The sequence below is a fragment of the Mesoplodon mirus genome (assembly GCF_964341445.2).
Source record: "Mesoplodon mirus genome assembly, chromosome: 4".
Classification (NCBI taxonomy): domain Eukaryota; kingdom Metazoa; phylum Chordata; class Mammalia; order Artiodactyla; family Ziphiidae; genus Mesoplodon; species Mesoplodon mirus.
Window position 1 is genome coordinate 33878662 of NC_138979.1, and position 23943 is coordinate 33902604.

At 51.9% G+C, this 23943-nt stretch overlaps 1 protein-coding gene across 2 annotated transcripts in view; it reads left to right on the forward strand.

Moving 5' to 3' along the window:
* CEMIP (cell migration inducing hyaluronidase 1) overlaps positions 1–23943 on the forward strand; it is a 161455-nt gene that overhangs the window by 125703 nt on the left and 11809 nt on the right. For both annotated transcript variants that reach the window (XM_082619585.1, XM_082619586.1), the window contains exons 14-23: positions 6272–6477; positions 7253–7322; positions 8339–8467; positions 10858–10943; positions 12256–12387; positions 15355–15390; positions 15470–15625; positions 18417–18597; positions 20228–20443; positions 23642–23853. In XM_082619585.1, coding sequence (XP_082475711.1) covers positions 6272–6477; positions 7253–7322; positions 8339–8467; positions 10858–10943; positions 12256–12387; positions 15355–15390; positions 15470–15625; positions 18417–18597; positions 20228–20443; positions 23642–23853 — 1424 coding nt within the window. The remainder of the gene's footprint in view (positions 1–6271; positions 6478–7252; positions 7323–8338; positions 8468–10857; positions 10944–12255; positions 12388–15354; positions 15391–15469; positions 15626–18416; positions 18598–20227; positions 20444–23641; positions 23854–23943) is intronic.

Below are 23943 nucleotides of genomic sequence, written 5' to 3' on the forward strand. Positions count from 1 at the left end.
GGCATGGAAGGCAGGAGGCGAGGAGTGGCCGCGGAACCGGTGCCTCCGGAACAGCCAGATGGGTGAGTTGCACCCACGGCAGAGATAGATTTTTGGAGCCAGAGCTTTGGACAACTCAGGACCCGAAGACCCTGCCTACCAAAGCCTTCCTCCTGTCTGGCCGCCAGGGATGCCAGTCACCAGACTGGGAGGGCGCATCCATCAGCTCTCTGGGTGTCATCCAGACGCCAGGTGGTCCAGGTGCTTTGCACAGGCCTTGCCGAGGTGTCAGCACAGCCTCATCTCGGTGGCCACACGGGGCTCCCACCACACTCCGCTCAGGCCCGCGCTTGGCAGCCAAGCTGGTGCTTAGGATTTGGAGCCTGCAGATCTCTGTGGCCTTTCAAGGGGAAACCAAACAGCCATGGCTTAGAATCTCGACGATGTACAGGCCTCTCCATCTCTGAGCCAAAGAGGCGGCAGGATAACGGAGGGCATTCTGTGCCCTTCTCTGAGAGCTGCACCCCTGGACGGGCGTTGGGGTTTTATGGGTTAGCACCTCACCCTATAAAGGCTCCATCACTGGGGCAGACAGTTCCAGGTTCAGAAATGCTGCCTTGGGAGCTGCACTCCCTCCACCAGGATTTCACATTTGCTTCCTTCATTTTGGCTCTAAGGATTTACCCACAGCTATGTTTGGAAAGATGTTTTTAGCTTGATGGGATGAAAGGAGGCCAACAGCAGACAAAGACCGTATTCTCACTTAGGGAGCAGAGATCACTCAGGAACCTCGGGAATGCCTTTTCCCTCACGCCATCCCCAACCTGGAGGTGCCCTAGACCCCAGACAGGCAGTCACTGGCTTGTTGGAAAAAGGGGTTCCTATGTGTGCCCAGCTGGGAGGTGCTGCCCCCCTCACCACTGCTAGACACGCACTGGTACCCCCATCCTCAGAGAACAGCTTCCCTCATCCCCACCTCCTCCTGGGGCGGCCCACCTTGGGTCTTTCCCTTTCTTCACCACCAACTTTGGGAAGGAGTAGTCTGAACTTGAGATTCCTGCCAGCATCTGTTGACCAACAAAAATGTGAGCTTCGCAGCTTTTGTTCCCCTGAGCCCTGGTGACGGCTCTCGGTAATGTAACTCCACACACTAGCGCTCAGCTCCTGCCCTGCAAGCCCACTGCCCCCTCCTCCCTCCTCATCCGACTCTTACCCTTTCCCATGGTGACAGTGATTGCCCGCATCAGTCAACTAACGAGGTTAAAAGGATAGAGTCGTAGCAACCTGTGTTCTAAGCCTGCCAGTGAGAACTTGACTGATGGAGACTTTCTGAGCCTCAGTGTCCTCCTGTGTAAAGTGAGGGTGATGATAGAACCCATCTCAAAGGCTTTGGGGGAAGATTAAAGCAGATAACGCATGTGACATGCTTAGCAATGATATTAAATAGTATTGTCACTGTGCCTCTTTCCCTGTGTTCTGTGTAAACCTCACTGGTTCCATGAGATGGTCGTAGGTATCCCTCCCCCACACAGAGTAAGCCCGATAATTACATGACCTTGGCAAACATTGAGTATGTGTCTTTCCTCCCCATTTTAGGAATTCACCATGCATGCCAGCTTTGTCAAGGTTGCAGTAAAAATGCATTTGATGCTGATGATCCTAGCAATGTCAAAACTCATTCTAAAGCGCAGAGCCCTTTTTTCACACAAACTTTGCCTTTCACAGAGTTAGTGTTCTACAGAACAGAGCCTGGGAAATGGCTTTCGTGATACTGACACTGTTGATGGTGTCCTTCTTGAAACTGGGGGGTTTGCACCAAAGCTCCGGGATGCTGGCAGATGGGGGGCAAAGCCTGCCTTCAAAGGAAGGGGCTACTGCACGTTATCTGCGGGGTGGACAGCTGCGGGTGTAAGATGGGCTCACGCTACATCTTACTGTGCGTTTCTGGGCTCTGAGGCAGGACACGGGGGTCACCTAAGTATTCTTTCCTGGAAGACAATGAATCCATTCCAGTTCTCTTGAGAAAGGTACAAAAAGACTCCGGTATGGATTCTGCCTGTTTTCTCCTCTTTTCCTTTTTTACAGCAGAGTGGATAGGAGAAGTAAACATGTCCCGTCTTTCTTTCTCACCTCATTCACTGCTCCAAATGTGTTACCTTTGCTATAAAGGCGTCCAGTAGCAACCAGGATGTCCTCAACAGGCTGCCACATTGACTATGCAGGGGGCGCCCTACATGGACTGCAGCCAGTCCTCAAGCCCTCCAGCCTTAGGGAGACACCTTCCCTTTGGCTTTCCACTAAAGAGGACTGGAGCTCCTTTACCTCTTTGGTGGGAAGCTCAGTGCCCTCTGTCCCAGTCTCAGAGCTCTGGGGATTGTGGGCGAGGCTTCTGTCTTCCCTGATTTCCCCTTTTTCCAGTTTCTTGAATTCGGTCTCACTCATTTCTTGCTTCATGAGCTGCTGTCATTTCTCCTTCCCTCCTGAGCCCAAATGAGGAACCCAGACGCCTGGGCTTGTTTTCCCCCAAAGTTTAACTGGCCAGGGCTTCCGCTGGCAGAGTGGGAAAGAGATGGGAAGGAGGTAGGGGTGCATCATAGATCAGCACAGAAATCAACTGGAAATGGAGAAACAGGTCCCTCTTCTTAAACCTTCCCCTCCCCTCCCCTCCACCTGGCTGCGGGGGTCCTTCCTTCTCCTCCCCCGCTGCTCCTGGGCCGCCTTAAAAACTCATTCTCAGGACTTCCCTGGCAGTCCAGTGGTTAAGACTCTGCGCATGAGTTAGATCCCCGGTTGGGGAACTAAGATCCCACATGCCACGCAGCGGGGAAAACAACAACAAAAAACACATCCTTCTCCTTATTAGGCAGAGTGATTGGGCTCTCCATTTCCTTTTCCAGCTTCTATTTGCATATTCAGAAACTCATTAACACACCCTGCAAAGCAAATTACCACCTACTCCAAGGCTCTTTTCTTTAGCAGCTCAAAAAAAAAAAAAAAAAAATAGAAAAGACAAGTAAACAGCAGAAGCTCAGAAATTACAGTCTTTCTTTTAATAAGATCCTATTTGTAGCCAGGTTTCTCACTAAGATGAATTATATCATACCCACCCTAGAAGGCAGAATCAGAGATATAGTTCATTTCTGTGTGTATTTGTTTTAAACAGTAATTTCTTTTTCGTACTGTGTACAGGTTTCAGGGGGAAGTCATCACTTGGGGTGACTCTATGCCCTGATTTGCAAAGAACAGTTCCATGTTACACCTGCTATCCCAGATGACTGACTAACGGTACCCCCTTTCACTCTCGATAATGTCCTGGTTCAGACAATAAACTAAACGGTCACCCTAATTGAAGCCGTTCCTGAGAGCTGGGGAGTTTCATCCTTCACAATGTCATGCCTAGACTCCACCTAACAACAGCTGAAGACTTAAAACAGCTCTCAGGAATCGCTTTCATGACTGTCAGTCATAAGGGAATACGTCCAGAAGAACAAAGGGAAAATACAGTTTGTGCAAGACAATGGCAGGGAGCTTACACACTGCTTCTGGGTAGCATGCATGGGGATTCAGCGGGCACCCGTAAGTCCATACGTATGTGTCTGTCTATCCAGCTACTTACTATCTACCTATCTATCTGTCATCTCTCTCTGTCTGTCCATCTCAAGCTATGTCACAGTTTAAGTATCTAATTCTGGGAAATGTTCTAAGGAAGAACAATCGTACAGTGTCAGAGCTGGAAGGGATTTCAGAAGTCTCCCTGAGGACACTCAGGCAAATGACACTGCAAGTTTGTGATGAAGCCAAACTTGAACTTGTGTCTTCTACTCCCAGCCCAGGGCTTCCTTCGACCTTATCATGCGTCTCTCTGAACTCTATATGCCACCTCACCCCACTACTAACGAGAAGAAAGAAATGCAACACAAGATGGGAGGTTACTTTTCTGGTGCTGTTGAGAATTGATTAGGACACAGGTTTTGGATCAGACAGATGGAGAAGCAAGTCTCAATCCGTCCTTGCAAGAGAAGTGACTCAGGCAACTTTCTAAGTCTCGGTGCCATCGGTAGAAAGGGAATAGTAGTTTCGGTAAGGATTAAATGAGAGAATGTATGTAAAACATTTCACAGTAAACAGTAGTTATTTTTATTCCTTTCCAAAAGAAAGGGTTTTTCTCTCCAGAGCACAACTCAAGGGGCCTGGAGGGAATTTCTTATTCAGGCATTTGTTAGAATAAGAAGGTACCCAATTCATTATTCACGTACATTCAAAGAGGACACCCAAAGTGTGATCCAGACAGCGGGCAGCTGGGTGCCTAGGATTTCAGAGGAGCTATGGGCCCGGGTCTGAATACCGCTCCATGTCCCTCCTCTGGGCCTGAGTGTCCTCCTCTGTAACGTGAAGGCATTGAACTTGCTCTCGATGTCCCTGCCAGCACGAGCAGCCCACGTTTTCTTGCCCCTTCCTCCCATGCTTGTCTTTCCAGGCTATTTGCAACAAACTTTCCTAGCTCACTAGGAGGAAAGGAAGCAGTCCCACTGCATGATCTTGGTATTGACTAAAATGCTTATTGGGGGACTGAGTAGCATTCAAGATCACGACCTCGCCTATTACCAAAGATTAAGGAAGCGATCCTTGTTTGAGAAAACGAAGAGCTTGCCTGGAATAGGGCAGTTGTGTCTGTGCTCCGTCCTCCTGGGTGAATGGACACAGTCAGAAAACGGGGGTTCCAGCCCTGGCTTTGCACACGTGGGTTGTGTGACCTTGGGCAAATCACTCAACCTTTCTGAGTCTCATTTTCCTCATCTCTGAAAAAAAATTAATACAGGATTGTGTAAGATTTCAGCAAGATGAAAAGATATAAGAGCCCAGGCCAGTGCTGGGACATAAAGGGTCCTAGTTCTGGATGCTTCTAGAGCATGTCTGCCTGGGAGTTGGGGAGTAGGTAAGATTTGCCATAGAAAAGGCTCTGGAGGGAATTGGGGTGATTACCCTCGATTAGTGCTTCTCAGTCAGGGACAACTTTGTCACCTCCCTTCCCCAGTGGAATACTTGGCAATGAATGCCTGGAGACATTTTTGGTTGTCACAGCTGAGAAGGTCCTGCTGGCATCTAGTGGGTAGGGGCCAGGGATGCTGCTAAACTTCCTACAAGGTACAGGACGCCCCCCGAAATGGTAACAGTGCTGACGGGGGAGTTGTTTGGGGATGATGTGTGAATGTTCCAGGGCCTGGTGCAGCAGTGGGTACTTAATAGGTGTGGGTAGAATGGTGTCAGAGGGGAGCAGCAGCTTCCCTGGTTGGGTGACGTCACTGGGCCGTCAGGGCCCCGGGGGTGGGCATGAGGATGGAAGATCTCAGACCGCTAGTGAGGTGTTTCTCACCATCCTCATGCCCCGCTGTGGACAGGGCACCTTGGGAGGTAGCGAGCATCTCACCTGTGGGGTGTTCAAGTGAAGCAGGATGCCCGTTTGTCAGGGATGCTCGTGAACAGAGTCCTGCTTGAGGAAGGGAGCTAGGGCTCAGGCCAGAGGCCCTCTACCCCCGTTCTCGTTCTCAGATTGATGAGTTCATAGACATTCAGACCCGGAAGGGGCCTCGGAGATCCTGGACTTGGACTCCTCCATTGTGTGGTGGGGAACGTGTGTTGGTGAGAGGTTGGCAGACTTGTCTAAGAGCCTGTGATGCTTGTGGGCACAGCTAAGACTGTACTCCCCGTCTCTCCATGTCTTCAAGTGGTTTCTCCACTTGGCCCACTGACTCTGTGATTCCAAGAAGAATATTGAAGAGCTGGAGTTTGCAGCATTTTCTGGTTTTCTGCAAGTGTGGCTTGTTGTAGTTGCAGGCTTCAAAGCTGGCTTGGATCCATGGGAGAGGGCATGGTGAGGAACCAGTCTTACTGGCTGAGCCAGCCCTGGCCTGGCTCAGACAGAGCTCTCCCTACCCCCCTTTCTGGTGGGACCTCTTGGTGAAAGCCTCCACATAAAGTCCTGTGAGCAGTGGACTCGCCGTGTCCTCACCAGATTAGGCTCACAAGGCCTCGTCCACTGTCTCCAGTTGGGCCCACTTCTAGCATTTTGTTCTCCTCCCCACCCCACGAAGGCTCAGTTGCAGCACCTCCAGCTGGAAAGGACTTTAAAGTCACGGCTCTGTCGTACCCATGTCAGGTCCATCTCCAAACCCCCAGATCCCCTCTCAGAGCCTGGTGCCTGGCTCAGGCTGTTTAATGTTTGTTGAATGGATGAATGAGCACATGAGTAACGACGCTGGGCGAACTGTCGCCCCTGTCTTGACCCCTGCAGGTCAAGGACATTGTGGGCTATAATTCTTTGGGCCACTGCTTCTTCACGGAAGATGGGCCAGAGGAACGCAACACCTTTGAGCACTGCCTCGGCCTCCTTGTCAAGTCTGGAACCCTCCTCCCCTCCGACCGCGACAGCAAGATGTGCAAGATGATCACAGAAGACTCCTACCCGGGGTACATCCCCAAGCCCAGGCAGGACTGCAAGTAAGCACCTCCCTCTCCCTGCCCTGCACCGCGCCAGGCCTGTGTGCACGTGCTCACACAACTTCCCAGCCCAGCATCTGACTTCTCCTGGGTTCCTGAGCGGCTTGGACCTCACAGCCCTTAACCACCTAAGGCTCTCAGCTGCTCAGACAGAGGGCAGGAGTGTGTTTTCTACTTCTCCCTTCTCAGTGTGCCTCACGGGCATCGTTTTTGGCCAGAAAGAACCACTGTTCTCATCCTCAGGCTTTTCCTGAGGCCACACAGTGCTCCTTTGAGGAGAGGAAGCAGGCTGCCACCTCGGAGCCCACAGCGTGTACACGTGGGCACCAGCTGCACTGGTCTGTTTCTTGACATGACAGAGTCAGAGACAGAGAGAGAGAGAGAGAGAGAGAGAGAGAGAGGGAGAGAGAGAGCTTCCTGTACAGTCAACCTTCTGAGTCCAGGGCCTCTCCCTCAGAGACAGCCATTTTTCTGGGTTCTCCTGACTTATATTTCTTCTAGGGTCCATCTCAGATTTAACCCACAAACTTGCTTATACCTTCAAGAGCCATGCCCCATTCAAATTCTGAACGTGTTAAAGGCATAAATGCACCCCAGTTTAATGAGAAAACTGGGTTTCAGATCAACAAATCAAGGGCATCTCAAATCACTGATAAGAGGCTCAGCAAAGCAATGTTAGAGTCCCTGACATGGGCCACCCCTCCGCCCCGGGCAGCAAGATGGGAGCCAGTAGCCCTCTGTCTGACGCCTTTCAATCTCTGCCCCCTGCCCACAGTGCTGTGTCCACCTTCTGGATGGCCAATCCCAACAACAACCTCATAAACTGTGCTGCTGCGGGATCCGAGGTGAGCAGAAACATCCCTTTTTTGGGTGGGGCTGGGGGAGAGGAGGCGGCCGGGGCCAACCCTGAAAGATGGGTGCCCTGAGCCCCCAGTCTAGGTATCTACGCAGTCAGGCTTAGCGTGAAGAGGTAAAAGCCAGCTTGGGAGGCAGATGGACTTGCTTTTAAGTGATGCCTCTGGCCCTTTGTCACACTGGTGATCATAGCTAATGAGTAATCCGTAGCATTATTAGATGCCTGGCACATCAGTGTTCTAAGCTCAAATTTTCTTATTATATTTTTCACACTTTGTTTATTTTGTGTGTGTGTTGGGGTGTGCACAAGTTCATTTATTTTTATTTATTTATTTTTGGCCATGCCACGCAACATGCGGGATCTTAGTTCCCCATCCAGGCATTGAACCTGTGCCCCCTGCTTTGGGAGCATGGAGTCTCAACCCCTGGACTTCCAGGGATGTCCCATAAGCTCCAATAATTTAATTCTTGCGTCAGCCCTATGAGGTTTGTACTATGGTGGGGAGGAAAGTAAGGCAGGGACATGCACAGGATACAAACACGGCATTCTGTCTACACAGCCCTGCCCTTACCCACCCCACCGTGCTGCTTACCTTCCTGGGGAGCAGGTCAGGTGCCGTCTCTGGGCCTCAGCTTCCATATCTGCAGAATGAAAGGGTAAAGCCAAGAACACTCAGGAAATCCTCCCATTATGTGTCAGGAGGGGGAGATTAACCCCGGCAGTGACTCTGAAATCCAGCCACTTGGCGCCCATGGCTGATACAGTAGGACCATAGATACAGTAGGACCACAGAAGGGTTTTAACAGTCAGGATGGACGCCCACCACCCAAAATATATTCGCCTCAAACTTCTCGCTGTTTCCCATGGGTGTGTCTGGGAATGGGCGTTGGGGCCATTTGGGTGATAGCGCTATGCCCACCCCTAGTTTGGGCCATCCAGTCACCCCAACAAGAAGCTCCCTGGTGCTGAATTCTGTGGCTTTCCCCCCATGTCCTCCTCCACCAGGAAACTGGATTTTGGTTCATTTTTCACCACGTACCGACGGGCCCCTCGGCCGGAATGTACTCCCCAGGTTATTCAGAGCACATCCCACTGGGAAAATTCCTTAACAACCGAGCACACTCCAACTACCGGGTAAGTCCTTCCAGGCTTCCCCGCCCGCCCACTGGTCCTCCTTCCCAGGCCTGCGCATGATTAGAGCCGGAAGAGCCACAGCTCCTCCTGGCAGCCCCGGAGCTGGGCCCCTGAGTTTGATTTCGCAGTTCACTTGGTGGGGATGGGAGTGGTGGTGAATCCGAAAAGCCAGGCCTGATCTGTGAGCTAGGGAAGGTCAGGACCTTGTTCTGCAGGAAGATGAAGGCAGCATCAGCATCCTCTCCTCTGGTCGCTTTTTTTTTCTGGGAAGCGGGTCCTCCATCCATGTAGTGCTAAGGAAGCAGTTGGAAAACAGAAATTTCTGTCATCTTCGTTTGCTCATCAGTAGTTCTGTGTGTCCAGCACCAAGCGAGGTGCTGGGGAAAGGGACCAGGCTCTCGGGTGTGTCAAGGGCCCCCAGTTGAGGACAGCATCCAGACCAGAGTCATGGGCATGCGGGAATGGAGCTGGGGAGTGAGGCTGAGACCAGAGATGCCGTGCTGGGGACAGAGGTGGTCTTGGGGACGCAGGGGCAGTGTGCAAGTAGAGGCCCGAATGTCAAGGCTGTTCTTCTGGTCTGCTCCCTAGTGGTACAGATGAAGAAACAGAGGGCCTTAGAGGAGAATGGATGCATTCAGGGTCTAAACCAAAGAGACTCAACTAGGGAGAAACCCATGAAGATGAGAAATAATCTCAGAATTGACCTGTGTATACAGCTAGGAGGTGGGGTGGGCCTGTGAGGAGGACTGGGCAGTGTGGGCAGAGGGAGGACCCCAGGCAGTGTCACGTCTTAGAGGCCAAGAAAGAAGAGTTTCATGGGGCAGAGGGTGGAGGCCAGAGGGCAACAGCGTCACCTGGACAGAGGAGAGAGTTAGCGCAGGCTCTGAGTGGGCGTGCCTCAGGCTGCCGTGGGCCTGGGAGAGCCGTCTCCATACAGAGCAGGTGCAAAGGCTCTGGGGGCTGTGGGAAGCAGGGGGCAGTACTACTTGTCGACATCCCTTCCTTGAGAAGCCTTCCTATGAGCCGCAGGTGGGCCACGCAGTACCCGGATGTTTGGAGAGGTTGGAAAGGGGAGGAATACGTGAGGGAGGATGGTTTCCAACAGGGAAGTAGGTAAGGACTCCTGGCCACAGATGGAGGGAGGGGCCCTCGGGGGTGGCAGGGTGGGAAAGGAGCGAAGAGGATCCTCAAGCCGGGTGGATTCCGCTGCCTGGATTCCGGATGGATTCTGAGCCAAGGAGGAGCCCCGCGCGTGGTGTTCACACCTGGTGAGCCCTGACTCCGTGCCACCATGTAAGGGTCCTGCTCCCAGACTCTTCACCTGGCTTCTCTTATTTGGTCCTCACAGCAGGAATTCAGTGTTATCATCCCATCTTACACAGACTGAAACTGAGGCCCGAGAGGTGAAGGGATTTACCCAAGGTCCTACCTCATGAGAGAAGAACTGGGAATCAAGTCCCATTTCTCTTGACTCACATCACCACTGCTTAATTAGAAGTCAATTGAAGATCACAATAGCCAGTGTCCTCCAGTTCTGTAAAGAAGAGATAAGGAGGGCTTCCCTGGTGGTGCAGTGGTTGAGAGTCCGCCTACCGATGCAGGGGACACGGGTTTGTGCCCCGGTCCAGGAAGATCCCACATGCCACGGAGCGGCTGGGCCCATGAGCCATGGCCGCTGAGCCTGTGTGTCCAGAGCCTGTGCTCCGCAATGGGAGAGGCCACAGCAGTGAGAGGCCCACCTACCGCAAAAAAAAAAAAAAAAAAAGAGATAAGGAGTCCAAGCCTCCCTAGGAGGCCAAGGGAATCCAGCCCTGAAGGCAGAGTGAACGGGGCCTCACTGGGCAGCCTCACTCCCACTCACCCATGGCTGACAAAGTGGACACCTTTGGAGCCAAATAAGAAAGCAAGGTTCTTTCCTTGGGTCAGGTGAAAACCAAGACAAGACTGGGGAAGGATCCCAGACCCCTGCCCCAAGGTAAAAACGGGACTTAAGTTCAGCATTTTCTTTGCATCTCTGCAGACACATTTCCCAAGAAAGCATATCTGTCATCCTTAATTTGGGGCCTGGGCTTATAACTGCCCAATGCAGTGTGAGTTTGGGGCATGGACTTTGCTGTGCAGCCTTGGACAAGATGCTTAATCCCTCTAAACCTCAGGGTCCTCATCTGCACCTCCAAGAGGACACCTTATTCCAGATTTGACTTGAGCAATGCAGAGCAATGCAGGTTCTTCACCTCCCTCGTTGCAGACCCCCTACTTCTATTAATGCATCCTGAGAGCAAAGCTGGTTTCACTGGAGCATTCAAGAGTACGCAGTGAGGCTGGGAGTGAGAAGATGCCTGCAATCTGCTGTCCAAGCTCATGTGTCCCTGAATGTTCCCTCTCCCCAGGCTGGCATGATCATAGACAACGGAGTCAAAACTACCCAGGCCTCTGCCAAGGACAAGCGGCCCTTCCTCTCCATTATCTCCGCCAGGTAATTCTATGTGCTGCACATCAAGCTCGTTGCTGGGGGTACCATGTGAACATCTGAGCAGGGCCAAATCTGAGTCAGGGTTGAGGCTTCAGCAGCTGAAGGGAAAAAGAAATTCCGAGAGGTTTCTAAAAACATCAGCAGAATCCAATATCTGCTTTTTGATAAGTTGACAGGACTGGCCAGGGCCCCAGCAGGTAGGACCAGGATAAAAAGGTGAAGAGAAAAGAAGGGAGGAATTTTGCTATCAATTTAATAGGAAGGAACATTCAGGTTGTACCTGTAAGTACATCTGGAGCTCAGCTCAAGGCCAGGAGCTGCTTTTAAGAGATGCTGTCAGGGCTTCCCTGGTGGCGCAGTGGTTGAGAGTCCGCCTGCTGATGCAGGGGACACGGATTCGTGCCCCGGTCTGGGAAGATCCCACATGCCGCGGAGCAGCTGGGCCCGTGAGCCATGGCCGCTGAGCCTGCGCGTCTGGAGCCTGTGCTCCACAACGGGAGAGGCCACAACAGTGAGAGGCCCGTATACTGCAAAAAAAAAAAAAAAGAGATGCTGTCAAAACCTCAAGGTAGTTAGGAAAATCAGTACCCTTTAAGGAGACCAAGTGCTTGGTCTCTGTCAAAAGTGGGTAACACCAGGGGCTTCCCTGGTGGTGCAGTGGTTGAGAGTCCGCCTGCCGATGCGGGCGACACGGGTTTGTGCCCCGGTCTGGGAAGATCCCACATGCCGCGGAGCGGCTGGGCCCGTGAGCCATGGCCACTGAGCCTGTGCGTCCGGAGCCTGTGCTCTGCAATGGAAGAGGCCACAACAGTGAGAGGCCCACGTACCGCAAAAAAAAAAAAAAGTGGGTAACACCAATGACATGATCATGTCCATGGAGACATGACATGGAAGACTTTTGCTGGCCTGGACATCAGGAGCATCCAGGCTCAGTGCTCCATTTGGTGGCTAAGATGTAGAAGCCCAGGAAAGGCACCAGGTCAAGGTTACCCCCAGGGGGGTAGAGAGCTGGGCACCTCAGAACTTCCTTCTCTGATTTAACCCCTCCTTGGGGCGGCGGGGTTCCCCAGTGGTGATGATAACAAGAGAAGTGACATGTCTGTAGGATGCATGGGGCTGGACCCTGGGGAAAAGACCTCTGAATTCCGCAGCAAGCTTAGGAAGTTCACTGCAGAGCCCAGGGGGTACGAGTTGGTTGCTGTTTAGCCGAGTCTTTCGGGCACCATAAGCAGAGAGAAACTCACTGCCCAGAAGGGAGTCAGTTCAGGGGTCCCCCCCAACACAGCCACCTGTGCCTCCCCATGCTGTGTTCCAGATACAGCCCCCACCAGGACGCCGACCCTCTGAAGCCCCGGGAGCCGGCCATCATCAAGCACTTCACTGCCTACAAGAACCAGGACCATGGGGCCTGGCTGCGTGGCGGGGACGTATGGCTGGACAGCTGCCGGTGAGTGTGGCGTTGGCACAGCGTGGGATGATGCTCCTCCCCTGGGCAGGGGACAGACACGAGCAAGACAGAGAGAGGAATCCAGACATACTGATGTTTGACCTTCTGGTCGCCCACCCAGGCAGAAGCATGGAATGGCAGCGGGCAGTGACCCAGAGAACCCCCTAGAAGCAGCATGTGGCTTCAGCCCACCATGCCAGGGGCTGTGGGGCATGACTTGCCCCCAAATAGTCACTGGGCTTGGCTGTAAGCCACATAACTTGTCCTATAACCAGTCAGCGAAAGGAAGGAAGGAAGGAGGAAGGAAACCAGCACTTTCTAGGCACCTACTGTGTGCTGGATCCTTGGTTGCATTTATTTCTTACCATGTTTCTTGGAGATATAAATTCTCATCTCCATCTTAGACAATGAGGCTCAGTTGGATGAATTTTCCGAAGGGTGAATAGTTGAACTGGGACTTCAAATATCAGCACATCAGATTCCAAGGTGCAAAGGAAGAAGACAAGGAACCCCGAGTTCTGATATAAGGTCCCCATGGAGAGCCACGGCCCCCACTGGACAAGTACCAGAGGGACAGGCAGCTGAGTTGGGACTTCCTCTAAAGGAGTAGCATGAAACATTCTCCTCATCTACCTTTGGTGTTAAAAAATGGGAATCAGAAACTCTACATGGGAAATAAGTGTATTTCTCCATTTTATTGTGACCAGTTAAAGGAGAAGTGAAGGGAGACTTGCTCGTGAAAGGAGCAAGAGGAAGTGAGAGTGTGTGAGGAGAGAAACAGAGACAGATTTCACACACACACACGGTCACATGTGTAAAGGCTTCTCAGAAAAGCAGAGGCCTGGGCAAGACAGGCACTGACCCATGGATGGACCCCGGAGAGAGCCAGACACACACAGGGTTGGAAAGGGAATGCCGCTGGCAAAGAAACTGGGGCGGGTTTTTTTGTGGGGTCAGAGAAGAGAGGAAGGGAAAGAAGAGGATTTTGAAAGTTTTGAGGAGATGGGAAAGGGAAGAAGAGAGCCTCTTCTGGGCTTTTGAAGGGCAGTTAGGGTATCAGACGGGAGGCAGGCTTGCTCTGATTGGCTCTAGGGAGCAGAAGTTGCAGATCTGGGCAGATTTCCACTCAGTAGCAGGAAGAACTTTCCCGCAACCCAAGACACTAGTCAATGAGATAAGCTGCTCATCCCTAGAATAGAGGCCCAAGGACACTTGAGAGAGAAATGATGCAAGAAGTGAGTGAAAGAGGAAACAGATGGGGGTCAAAGCTAAAATTCTCTGCGGTGTTCTGCAGCCAATGAATGTCTAGATTCTGGCTTGTTGGAAGTTCATGTCCCCGTAGAGGGAGTGGATGCCAGACTTGGGGCCGAAAGACAAATCGTGAAGGATGCCCCTGCCAGTGGGGGTGGCTCTTCTAACCCTCCACCAGCCTCCTTCCAAGGTAGCCCAGAATCTGGCTGGTGCAGAGGTTGTCGTCCCATGAGTGGGCACAGCCAGGGGCTGACAGAAGATGGGGATCCCTTGAGAAGCTTTGAGCATTTGGCCCTTGTGTCCATTTCTTAGGAAGGTCACTCCAGCAAACCACTCCGTGGGTGGAGGCACTCCTGGAAGTGGGAGGGGCAACTAATAATAGGGCAGTAGTCCAGAGGAGAAGGAATGACAGTGAGAACTGAGGTGAAAATGCGCTTCGGGAGAGTGGACAGGCTTAGGGGGACGATAACTGTTTTGTTTTATGTGCGTGAAGTTTGAGATGCTTTTGAGATACCCCATGGAAATACACCACAGTTTGGAAGTGCAGGGGGGAAGGGTGGCTGATTGTAGAGTCACCAGCAGACTGGTAGGGGTGGAGGCTGTGAGTCTTCATGCTGTCCCCAGGGGCACAGTGCAGCATGAGAGGACCTTGGGCAGAGTACTGGGCCACAGCAGTGGTAAAGGAAAAGCCATGAAGAGACTGGGGAACAAAAACCAGGGAGTCCTGGGAGAGGACTAGAGAGCACAGGGCCCTGGAAGGTGGGCCTTGAACAGTGAATTTGAACTGGATGGGCTTCAGACAGGGAGAAGTGCGCGCGTCCCGGAGGACGGGGAACAGGGTACGCAGAAGCAAACCGGGAACTAGGGAGACCCTCCCTGGAGCAGAGGGAAAGTGCATTCACTTGGGCCTGAAGCATGAAGCCAAGGATTTGGCTTAGGTTTATGGATGCTATGAAGCCACCAGAGTTTAGGAAGCAGAGGGTAGCACTTCGAGGGGATGTTCACCCCTGGGACAAAGGAAGTGAAGGCAGCCGCCATATTTGGACCCACGGTCCACGGCAGCGCAGACCCAAGGCTCGGCTCCGATTCTGTGGGACCCCTTATCACTCACAACCAGACTCCCTCCAGAAATGTGCTCCTCCTGGCCCGCAAAATGGACAAAGGCAAAAGGGAGCTCATGAGATCGCTACAGTGTAATTGCAAACTGACTTCTCAGGGCCAACGTCCGCCTGGCTTCTGGGAAACTTAGAAATCAGCTATCAGTGGTCCTTCCTGCTGTGGCTGAAACAGTAGGGAGGATGGCTATGGGCAATGGAACTGCATCCATGTACCCCCACCATTACCCAGGGCGGGCTGGTCCTGAGGGTAGCAAGACCCTCCACGTCCCCTTGGTCCAGTATCCCAGTGAGCCCTGGAATCACAGATGGGGGTGGGCTGGAGAGGGAGGCCCATGGAGTCCAGTCTGAATGCTGCTAATGCAACGTGGCACCAAAAGCCGAGAGCCCCTGCATTCACTCTTTTCTCTTTGGAGTCAGACACTGTGTGGGCGGGGATCTAGGTGATCCCTTTATTACGCAGAATGTGTGAGCCTGCTCCCTCAGCAAACCTGGTGCTTATGCAAAGACCCCTCCCCTACACAGGATCCTCAGTATGACACCAGGGCAGGGAGGAGTCCTTCCCTCCACGACTTCACTGACTGTCTGCTCTTGTCCCCAGGTTTGCTGACAATGGCATTGGCCTGACCCTGGCCAGGTAAGAGCCAATCATTGCCCTTGGCACCCTGTGGGTTGCTGTCTCTGGACATCTCATTCCAGACATCTTCTCTCTACAGTGGTGGGACCTTCCCGTATGATGATGGCTCCAAGCAGGAGATCAAGAACAGCTTGTTTGTTGGCGAGAGTGGCAATGTGGGGACAGAGATGATGGACAACAGGATCTGGGGCCCAGGTGGCTTGGACCACAGCGGAAGGACCCTCCCCATAGGCCAGTAGGTTTGCAAGCATGGCAGCTTCTTTGTTCTGTGTGGCTTAACCTGAACGACAGCAGTGGAAGGAAAGATGCTAGGATGTGATTTCTACCTGTTGACTATGAATTCCTCTGTCCTCTACTGGTCAGAGAAATCACTGAAACAATTGAGATTAACCCGCAGGGGGGTGAAATCTAGAATCAGAGAGAGAAGTCAAAAAACTGTGTTGAATATGAGTCAACAGGGAGACACAGCTGTCAAAATGTATAACGTGGTGCTGAGCTACGTTAACGGGAATTGAGTGTCCAGGATGGGCGACCGTGGCTTCCTCTCTCCTCGGACAGCACCCCCACTCGGAGCATCTCATCCACCTCTGATGGTGGTAGAGTGATAGTCACACACAGATTGGGATCTTCAACCAGAAGCTGGGACCAGACTTGGGGGAACAGCCCGGGAGACACTGTCACACATTCTCAGGGCTGCTGTGCACATACAGGATGAAACTCACGCTGTGTTAGGGTTAGAATTGGTTTTGTGCAGGAAAGAATGTTCTAGCAGTCAGGTTTGTTAAACAGCAGAATAGCATGCCTGTCCTGGAGGGTCACAGGCTCTCTGTTGCTGGATGATAAGCAGGTGGCTGGAGAGGGAGGGGGTGACTTGGAGACCTGACGCACCAACAGAGCAAAGGGACTTGGTTAATTCCTCGGAAAGCTGCAGCTTGGGTCAGGGGTGAGGAAGTCTCTCCTTCTGATGGTGTTTCTGCTCAGACAGGAATTCAAGCCAGAGAGCAAGACTCTGAGCCACAAGCAGCAGAGGGCTAAGATTAGCCCTTTCTGCCCCTCTGAGCTTCCTTCTCTTTCTCTAGGAACATGTCCTTCCTGCCTCTACAGGTAGTACATAGACCTAAACTTCCAGCCCTAGTGGGATGGGTATCTTTGAAAAGAGTTTGCAGAGAGAACCACAGTCTCCTTTGGCATGAGTGATCCAGAAGCCCTTGCTTCTGTCTAGCCTAAGTGGTGTAGCAATCCCTTCAGATCATTTTTATGAGCAACTCTGGGTCTGCATATTTGGGTTTCTTTGCTGAGGGTTACCAGCCTCCCCAGGGCCAGAATGTTCTGACGACTTCCAGAGGTGAGTTTGTTTATGGAGGCCTGACAGCTTTGTCAGACTCAGGCAGGTCCCTCAAACTGCATTTGTGAGCAGGGGCTCAGGACCGCACGGTCCTGATCGTGAGGGATTCATCCTGTATGGGCCTAGGTCGGGGTCCAAGGGTAAAGTAAGCACACAGTTTAAATATAGAGCTAGTGAGAACGGGCTGTCCCTAAAATACCTTAAATGGAAAAATGCATGGAGCCACTCCATGAGAGCCAGGATTCAAGGCGATGACATTAATCAATTACAAATATAAATATACAGAAATACCAGAAGCCCTTGGCACACTGGGTGCTGAAGTCACATTGCCGAGACTGGTGCTACCAGGCCCTTCCTCAGGGAACCGTATCTGATGAGGGGAGCTCAGCGCTGAAGATAGGGACCAGCTGGAATGTGACTTCTCCCCATAGATTGCCTTTATCTGCTTTCTTGTCCCTCTTTCTGCCCTTTCTTCTTTATGTTCACCATGGAAGGAGAAGGCCCTGACCCAGAAGTAGAGATACCAGTAAAAGCATAAACATTGGGCTTGAAGAATGAGCAAGCCTAGCTTTGGGGCCAGGCCCCAAAAGGATCAGCCCAGCCAGCCCCTCCTAGGCCCTTGTTTCCCACGCCCTGCCCAGGAGTCCGTGGCAAAGGAGAGAGGCATCTCCAGCACCCTGCCCCCTTGCTGGGCCGAGGGCAGAATTTCCAAGTCCCCAGTTCTCCTCCGGCCCCTCCTATAGCTCCAGCTCCAAGCCTTTTGCCTCTTCCTCCATCTTTCCCTGCCTCTGGGGTATCAGGCCCTTCTTGGGGTCCCCTGGCAGTTCACAGTCTTGCCCTCCCAGGGGGGCCTGCCCTCCCTTCTAGGGATGCTTGAAACATCACCGGGCAGCTATTTTTCCATTTCATTATCACCTTCCATTCTGTGTCCTTCCTCTCCCTAGTTTCCCAAACCCAGCATACTGCCAATCGAAAGGCCTACTCACAGAGAGGAGGCTCATCTGGGTCTTAATCTAATTAAATTGTTATAGCAACTGAGACCAAGGCGGTAATGAGTAATGGCTCTACTCTCCCAAGGGACATGATACTGGCTTTCTCCAGTAATATTTAGAGTATTTATCCAATGCCTCTTCATAGGATGGGAATATGTGGGGAAATGTTTTTGTTTTGTTTTTTTGCGGTACACGGGCCTCTCACTGTTGTGGCCCCTCCCGTCGCGGAGCACAGGCTCCAGACGCGCAGGCTCAGCAGCCATGGCTCACGGGCCCAGCCGCTCCACGGCATGTGGGATCCTCCCTGACCGGGGCACGAACCCGTGTCCCCTGCATTGGCAGGCAGACTCTCAACCACTGTGCCACCAGGGAAGCCCTGGGGAAATGTTTGTATAGAGGACCGTCTCTCAAACCCCAAGCCAGCAGCTAGACATCCATCTCTCCCTCCATCCATCCATCCATCTAATAATTCATCCAGTAATAATTTATTGACATTTACTGTGTCCATAAATGCTCTCTCAGTGAATTAATTAATGCATCAATAATGTTCTGTTATAGGGGGAGTTTTGGGGGTGGGAATCAGGAATGGTTTACCCAGAAGGTCTCTAACCATCCACCTCGGAGGGTGTAAACAATGTGGCGGCACAACATGGCAATCAGCCTGACATCTGGCTTCCTTAACTCCATAGGAATTTCCCGATCCGAGGAATTCAGTTCTACGACGGCCCCATCAACATCCAGAACTGCACTTTCCGCAAGTTTGCAGCCCTGGAGGGCCGGCACACCAGCGCCCTGGCTTTCCGTCTGAACAACGCCTGGCAGAGCTGCCCCCATAACAACGTAACCGGCATTGCCTTTGAGGACGTCCCGGTGAGTCCTCGAGGCGCCAGGGCAAGCTCCCGGCAAACCCAGACTCTGGGCAGTGATTCACAAGTCCCTGGGGGGCCTGGAGTTTGAGCCGTTGCCACCACCGCAGGGGTTGAACATTCTCCTCCAAGCAGGCTGGGCCACGTCCCAGGTCTGTCTGCATCCAAACTGGAAAAGTACAAGTGTAGTTTGCCCCACAGGTCAAGTCTGGGTAAATGCCCCCTTGCCCTCACCCTGCTCAGAACCCACCCAAGCCTCAGAAGGAAGTTTCCACTGCCCTCAAGGTTCTGAGGCTCTGTTCCTCCAAGGCTCTTGGGTTCGACCTACCGAGTCTGGTGACCGGGCCACTTCAGTTAGCACAATTCATCTAAAAAAAAAAAAACCCCAGCAATTCCCAAAGGAATCGTTGCTGAAGATGCTCTGTTTAATTTCTCCCGGAGAGTGGAACATAAACAGGGCCCTCCTAGCCCTAGGTAGCCAACAAGTTAGGAGCCGGGGGTGAGGAGGTCAGGACAAAGGGCTGCGCTTTGAGACGAGGCAGGGCCACAGCTCCTGGTTTCTTTCCTCTGGGTTACAGCTTGCCCGGACCTCCCCTCCTCCTCCAGCCCTCTGCTCCTGCCCTTCGCCTGTCCGCCCAGTTCCTGGCAGCCTGAGGGAAAAGATGTGAAACTCAGGTTACTGAATTTCTTTACTCAGGCCACAGAGGGCCTGAAAGAGGTCAGCCATAGAAATCTCCAAGGGCTCGTGTTGAAAGACTGTCTTCCTGAAACACACCGCACACTCACACACACGTTCTCTCTCCCACATATCCACGCGACGTGTGTGTGTGCATTTATTGTACATGTATATGTACTTTCTCATACATTCACTGCCACTCAGCCTCATTCCCTCTCCACCCTCTCCACCTACACACACACATTCACTCACACCCACTCACGCACACACGCGAGCACACACACTCACGCACACTCTCACACTCACACCCACTCACACAACTCACACCCATACACGTGCATGCACACGCACACACACATTCACTCTCACCCACTCACGCACACACACACACACACACTCTCTCACACGCACACACTCCTGTGCCTGCCTCCCCATCCCTGCAGTGTTTTGTTTTGTTTTTTTTTTGCGGTTCGCAGGCCTCTCACTGCCGTGGCCTCTCCCATTGCGGAGCACAGGCTCCAGATGCGCAGGCTCAGTGGCCATGGCTCACGGGCCCAGCCGCTCCGCGACATGTGGGATCTTCCCAGACCAGGGCACGAACCCATGTCCCCTGCATCGGCAGGCGGACTCTCAACCACTGCGCCACCAGGGAAGCCCCCCTGCAGTGTTTTGAGCCACGTATTAGAGCTCTTTCCAGGGTCACACACAGCAGCCAACCCTCCAGTGAGCAGAGGCCAAAATAACGTGCTGGGTCTGAGAGCTGAGGCACAGTGAACGTTTGGCTGTTTCTCTGGCTCCATCCGAGAGGTCAGCCATGCGCTTTCCTGTGCTGCCCCAGAGCATCTTTGGTTTGGCTGGTTTGTAAGGTCTGGAAATCAGAAACTTCACCCTGGCCTGACCACAGCTGCTGCTTCCCTTCACCTTCTGGTCCAGCCTCACATTCCTGGGCTCTGTTTAGATTACTTCCAGAGTGTTCTTTGGAGAGCCTGGGCCTTGGTTCAATCAGCTGGATATGGACGGGGACAAGACGTCAGTGTTCCATGATGTGGATGGCTCCGTGTCCGAGTACCCTGGGTCCTACCTCACCAAGGACGACAACTGGCTGGTCCGGCACCCAGACTGCATCAACGTTCCGGACTGGAGAGGCGCCATCTGCAGCGGGCGCTATGCACAGGTGGGGACGCAGGGCACACCCCCTCAGTGTCACCAGTCACTCACTCATGGGACAAGCATTGAGTGAGAGCCTACTGCATGCCTGCCTCTGTGCCAGGCCACAAAGGGACATATGTTTCTTCTTCCTTTTTCTTTCTTTCTTTCTTTTTATTTTTTTCTGGTAACCCAGTAGGATTTTCAAAAAGTCCAAGTGAAAACACTTTGTAAGCAGAATGCTTAGAAAAAGAAGTCAGGCTTTGGCACCTACTAACTGTGTGACCTTGGGCAGGTTACCTAAGCTCTGGAGTGTCAATTTCCTCATCTGTAAAATCAGGATAATAGTTGAACCCTTTTAATGAGCACATAGAGTGCTTTACCAGCCCCCTCCACCAGAAATACAATGCAAGCCGTCCGGGTGATCTTGAATGTTCTCGTAGCCACGTTGAAAAGGCAAAAGAAATGGGGGAAATCTATTTCAATAATATACTTTGTTAAACTCGATATATTCAAAATACTATCATCTCAACATGTAATCTGTATAAAAAAATCATTAATGAGGCACTTTACATTCATATTTTTTTCCTGTTCTAAGTCTTCGAAACTCCCTGCATATTTTATACTTATAGCCCACTCAATTTGGATGCGAATTTTCTACAATTAAAGTAAAAGCTAGTCCTACCCAAACAATAAAGCTATGTTTAACTATTTAGCTGGAAAACTATTTTACCCCGCTTTTGGTTTGAAATTTAAATTAATTAAAATGAGATTTAAAATTCGGGTCCTCAGCCACACCGGCCACATTTCCAGTGCCCAGTGGCCCCATGGGACAGCAGGCTGAGTCAGTGCCTGGAATGTGGAAGTATGAGTTACTGTAGTATTGTTACTGAGGTTACTTGGAAGGGTAGCTGAGGACTAGATGAGCAAAAAGGGAGCGAGCCCCCGAGGAAACGAGGAGCTGTCAAATCAGGAGGGAAACACGTGAGCCCAGTGACCCCCGAAGGGGCAGGAAAACGTAGGAATGAGGAATCCTCACAACCATCCCCCAGGCAGGCATTACTCTCACCACTGTGGGCATCAGCATCCCGGGCATTAGAAAAGAGAGAAAGGTGGACTCCCCTGGTGGGCCAGTGGTTAAGACTCCATGCTTTCACTGCAGGGGACCTGGGTTCGATCCCTCAGGGAACTGAAATCCCACAAGCCCCGAGGCATGCTCCCCTAAAAAAGAGAAAAGAGCTAAAAGTGATTTCGGCTCTGGGGAGGGATGGGGCAGGGGCTAGTGCCAGTGAAGGAGAAGGGCCATGGGGGGCGAGGTGGGCCCCTGGAGGCGGGGCCGTGCAGGGAGCGCGTGCCAGCGGAGGCGGGAGGGATCGTTAGCAGGAGGGGGGCAAAGAGGAAGGCAGGGGCCAGGGGCAGGGAGGTCCAGCGTATTTCTTTCCGCAGTAGAAGGGGAGGTCATGCACTGAGAGGGCAGAGAGTGGGCCTGAGCCGGGTGGCCTGCAAAGAATGATCAGGTTGGGAAGAGGTGCCGTGGAGACTGGAAGATGCTGACAGAGGCGTGTGGAAGGAGTGCCAGGCGGTGCTGCAGACCCAGTGGGGACTGCAGACGGAGCATGGAAGGGGCACCGTTCTTCCTGGCTGCAGGACTTTCTCAGCCCTGCTCCAGAGCCCTGCAGAAGAGGTGGACCCCTGGAATGATCCAGGCCGAGGCATCTGCTGCATGGGTGGGCAGGGCAAGGGATTTTATGCTACGGGAGTGAGTGGTTGACCTGATGGTCTAAGGCAGATAAGAAGGGAAGTAGAGTCAGAAGGGGCTGACAGGTTGGGGTCATGACCTGAATAACTAAAGGCTGACCAAACCCTTAAGGCTTTCAGGCACACTGCGGGATTATAGCATCCCTGATTCAAGGGCGAGACGTCCCATGTGGAGCCTTGATCTTGAGCTTCCCTCCCACCCTTTCTTTCTGATACATTGCTTATTTTCTGCTGAAAAGGGCAGATTGTTAGTTAGAGCTTGGAGGTTACCATACCTGGCTACTGGTGAATTATTATTAATAATCTCCTCCCTCCACATTGCAGCTTACAAAAGGCTTTACTATACCTTTAAATTCTTATACCCATGACAACGCCATACTAGGGCAGGGTTGAAGTTTCTCTTCCCATTTTATATGTGATACAACTAGAGGGGAAGATAACCCCTTCTTTCCAAAGGCACAACATTATCGCATCTTGATGTGATGGTCTCTCTTGGCCACAGCTACAGGGATGTCACCTAATGAAATGGGACAGGTCCTAAAACAGGACACAGTGTTTTATTTTTTTTAACGAATGTTTTATTGAAGTAGAGTTGATTTACAATGCTCTGCCAATCTCTGCTGTACAGCCAAGTGACTCAGTTATACACATACAGACATTCTTTTTTTTATAATATCCTTTTCCATTATGGTTTATCCCAGGATACTGAATATAGTTCCCCATGCTATACAGTAGGACCTTGTTGTTTATCTATTCTAAATATAATAGTTTGCGTCTGCCAACCCCAAACTCCCAGTCCATCCCTCTCCCTCCCTCCCTTCCCCTTGGCAACCACAGGTCTGTTCTCTATCAGGACACAGTGTTTTAAACCAAGGGTGGCCCAAATCATCCAGGCTCTTTTGTTTTGTCCCTTGGACTGAGTGGCTGACAGTCTTGCTTTCATATTTGTCTCTGAAATGAGATGCCATTCATCCCCCGATGTGCACCGATAGCCACATGGACTGGCCACACAGGCCAGACACTGAGAATCAGAGGGAGAAGTAGGCAACACATCAGGCTGTTTCTCAAATACAGACAGGACAGCAGCCGGTGAAAGGGGAGTTGCATTTGCAGCAGAAGTGTAATAAAACTCTCTCCCTTCCTCCTCTTTCCTGATACCCCTCCTTTTCCAAAATTCGCTGACTCTTAAGCAGACTCCCCTCAAGTTTCCACTGGTCTCTCATCTACACTTTTTTTTGAAGTTGTACAGAAAGCATTAGCTGGATTGCACACTATGGCTCAGGCTGCATTCACCAGCAGAAGGAGATGCCCCCTTATTTGGCCTTCTTTCATTCAAGCTTTCTAAAAAGGGCTCTGTGAAGAGAAAGTCCTTTTGAAAGTGTAGTCTGTAGTCAGATGCTAACCAGACGCTCTTGGAATAATCCCTTGTCATTGCCTCGTTGTGTGTTTCCTCTCTGGGCTTTAAAAGATGTACATTCAGGCCTACAAGACCAGTAATCTGCGAATGAAGATCATCAAGAATGACTTCCCTAGCCACCCTCTCTACCTGGAGGGGGCCCTGACCAGGAGCACCCACTACCAGCAGTACCAGCCAGTCATCACCCTGCGGAAGGGCTACACCATCCACTGGGACCAGACGGCCCCTGCCGAGCTCACCATCTGGCTCATCAACTTCAACAAGTGAGTGGGTGCCTGGCTAGGAGCAGTGTGACATGGGGACAGCTGCTCTGGCTGAGCTCAAAGCAGCAGTGTTAATGATGCCTCATTGCA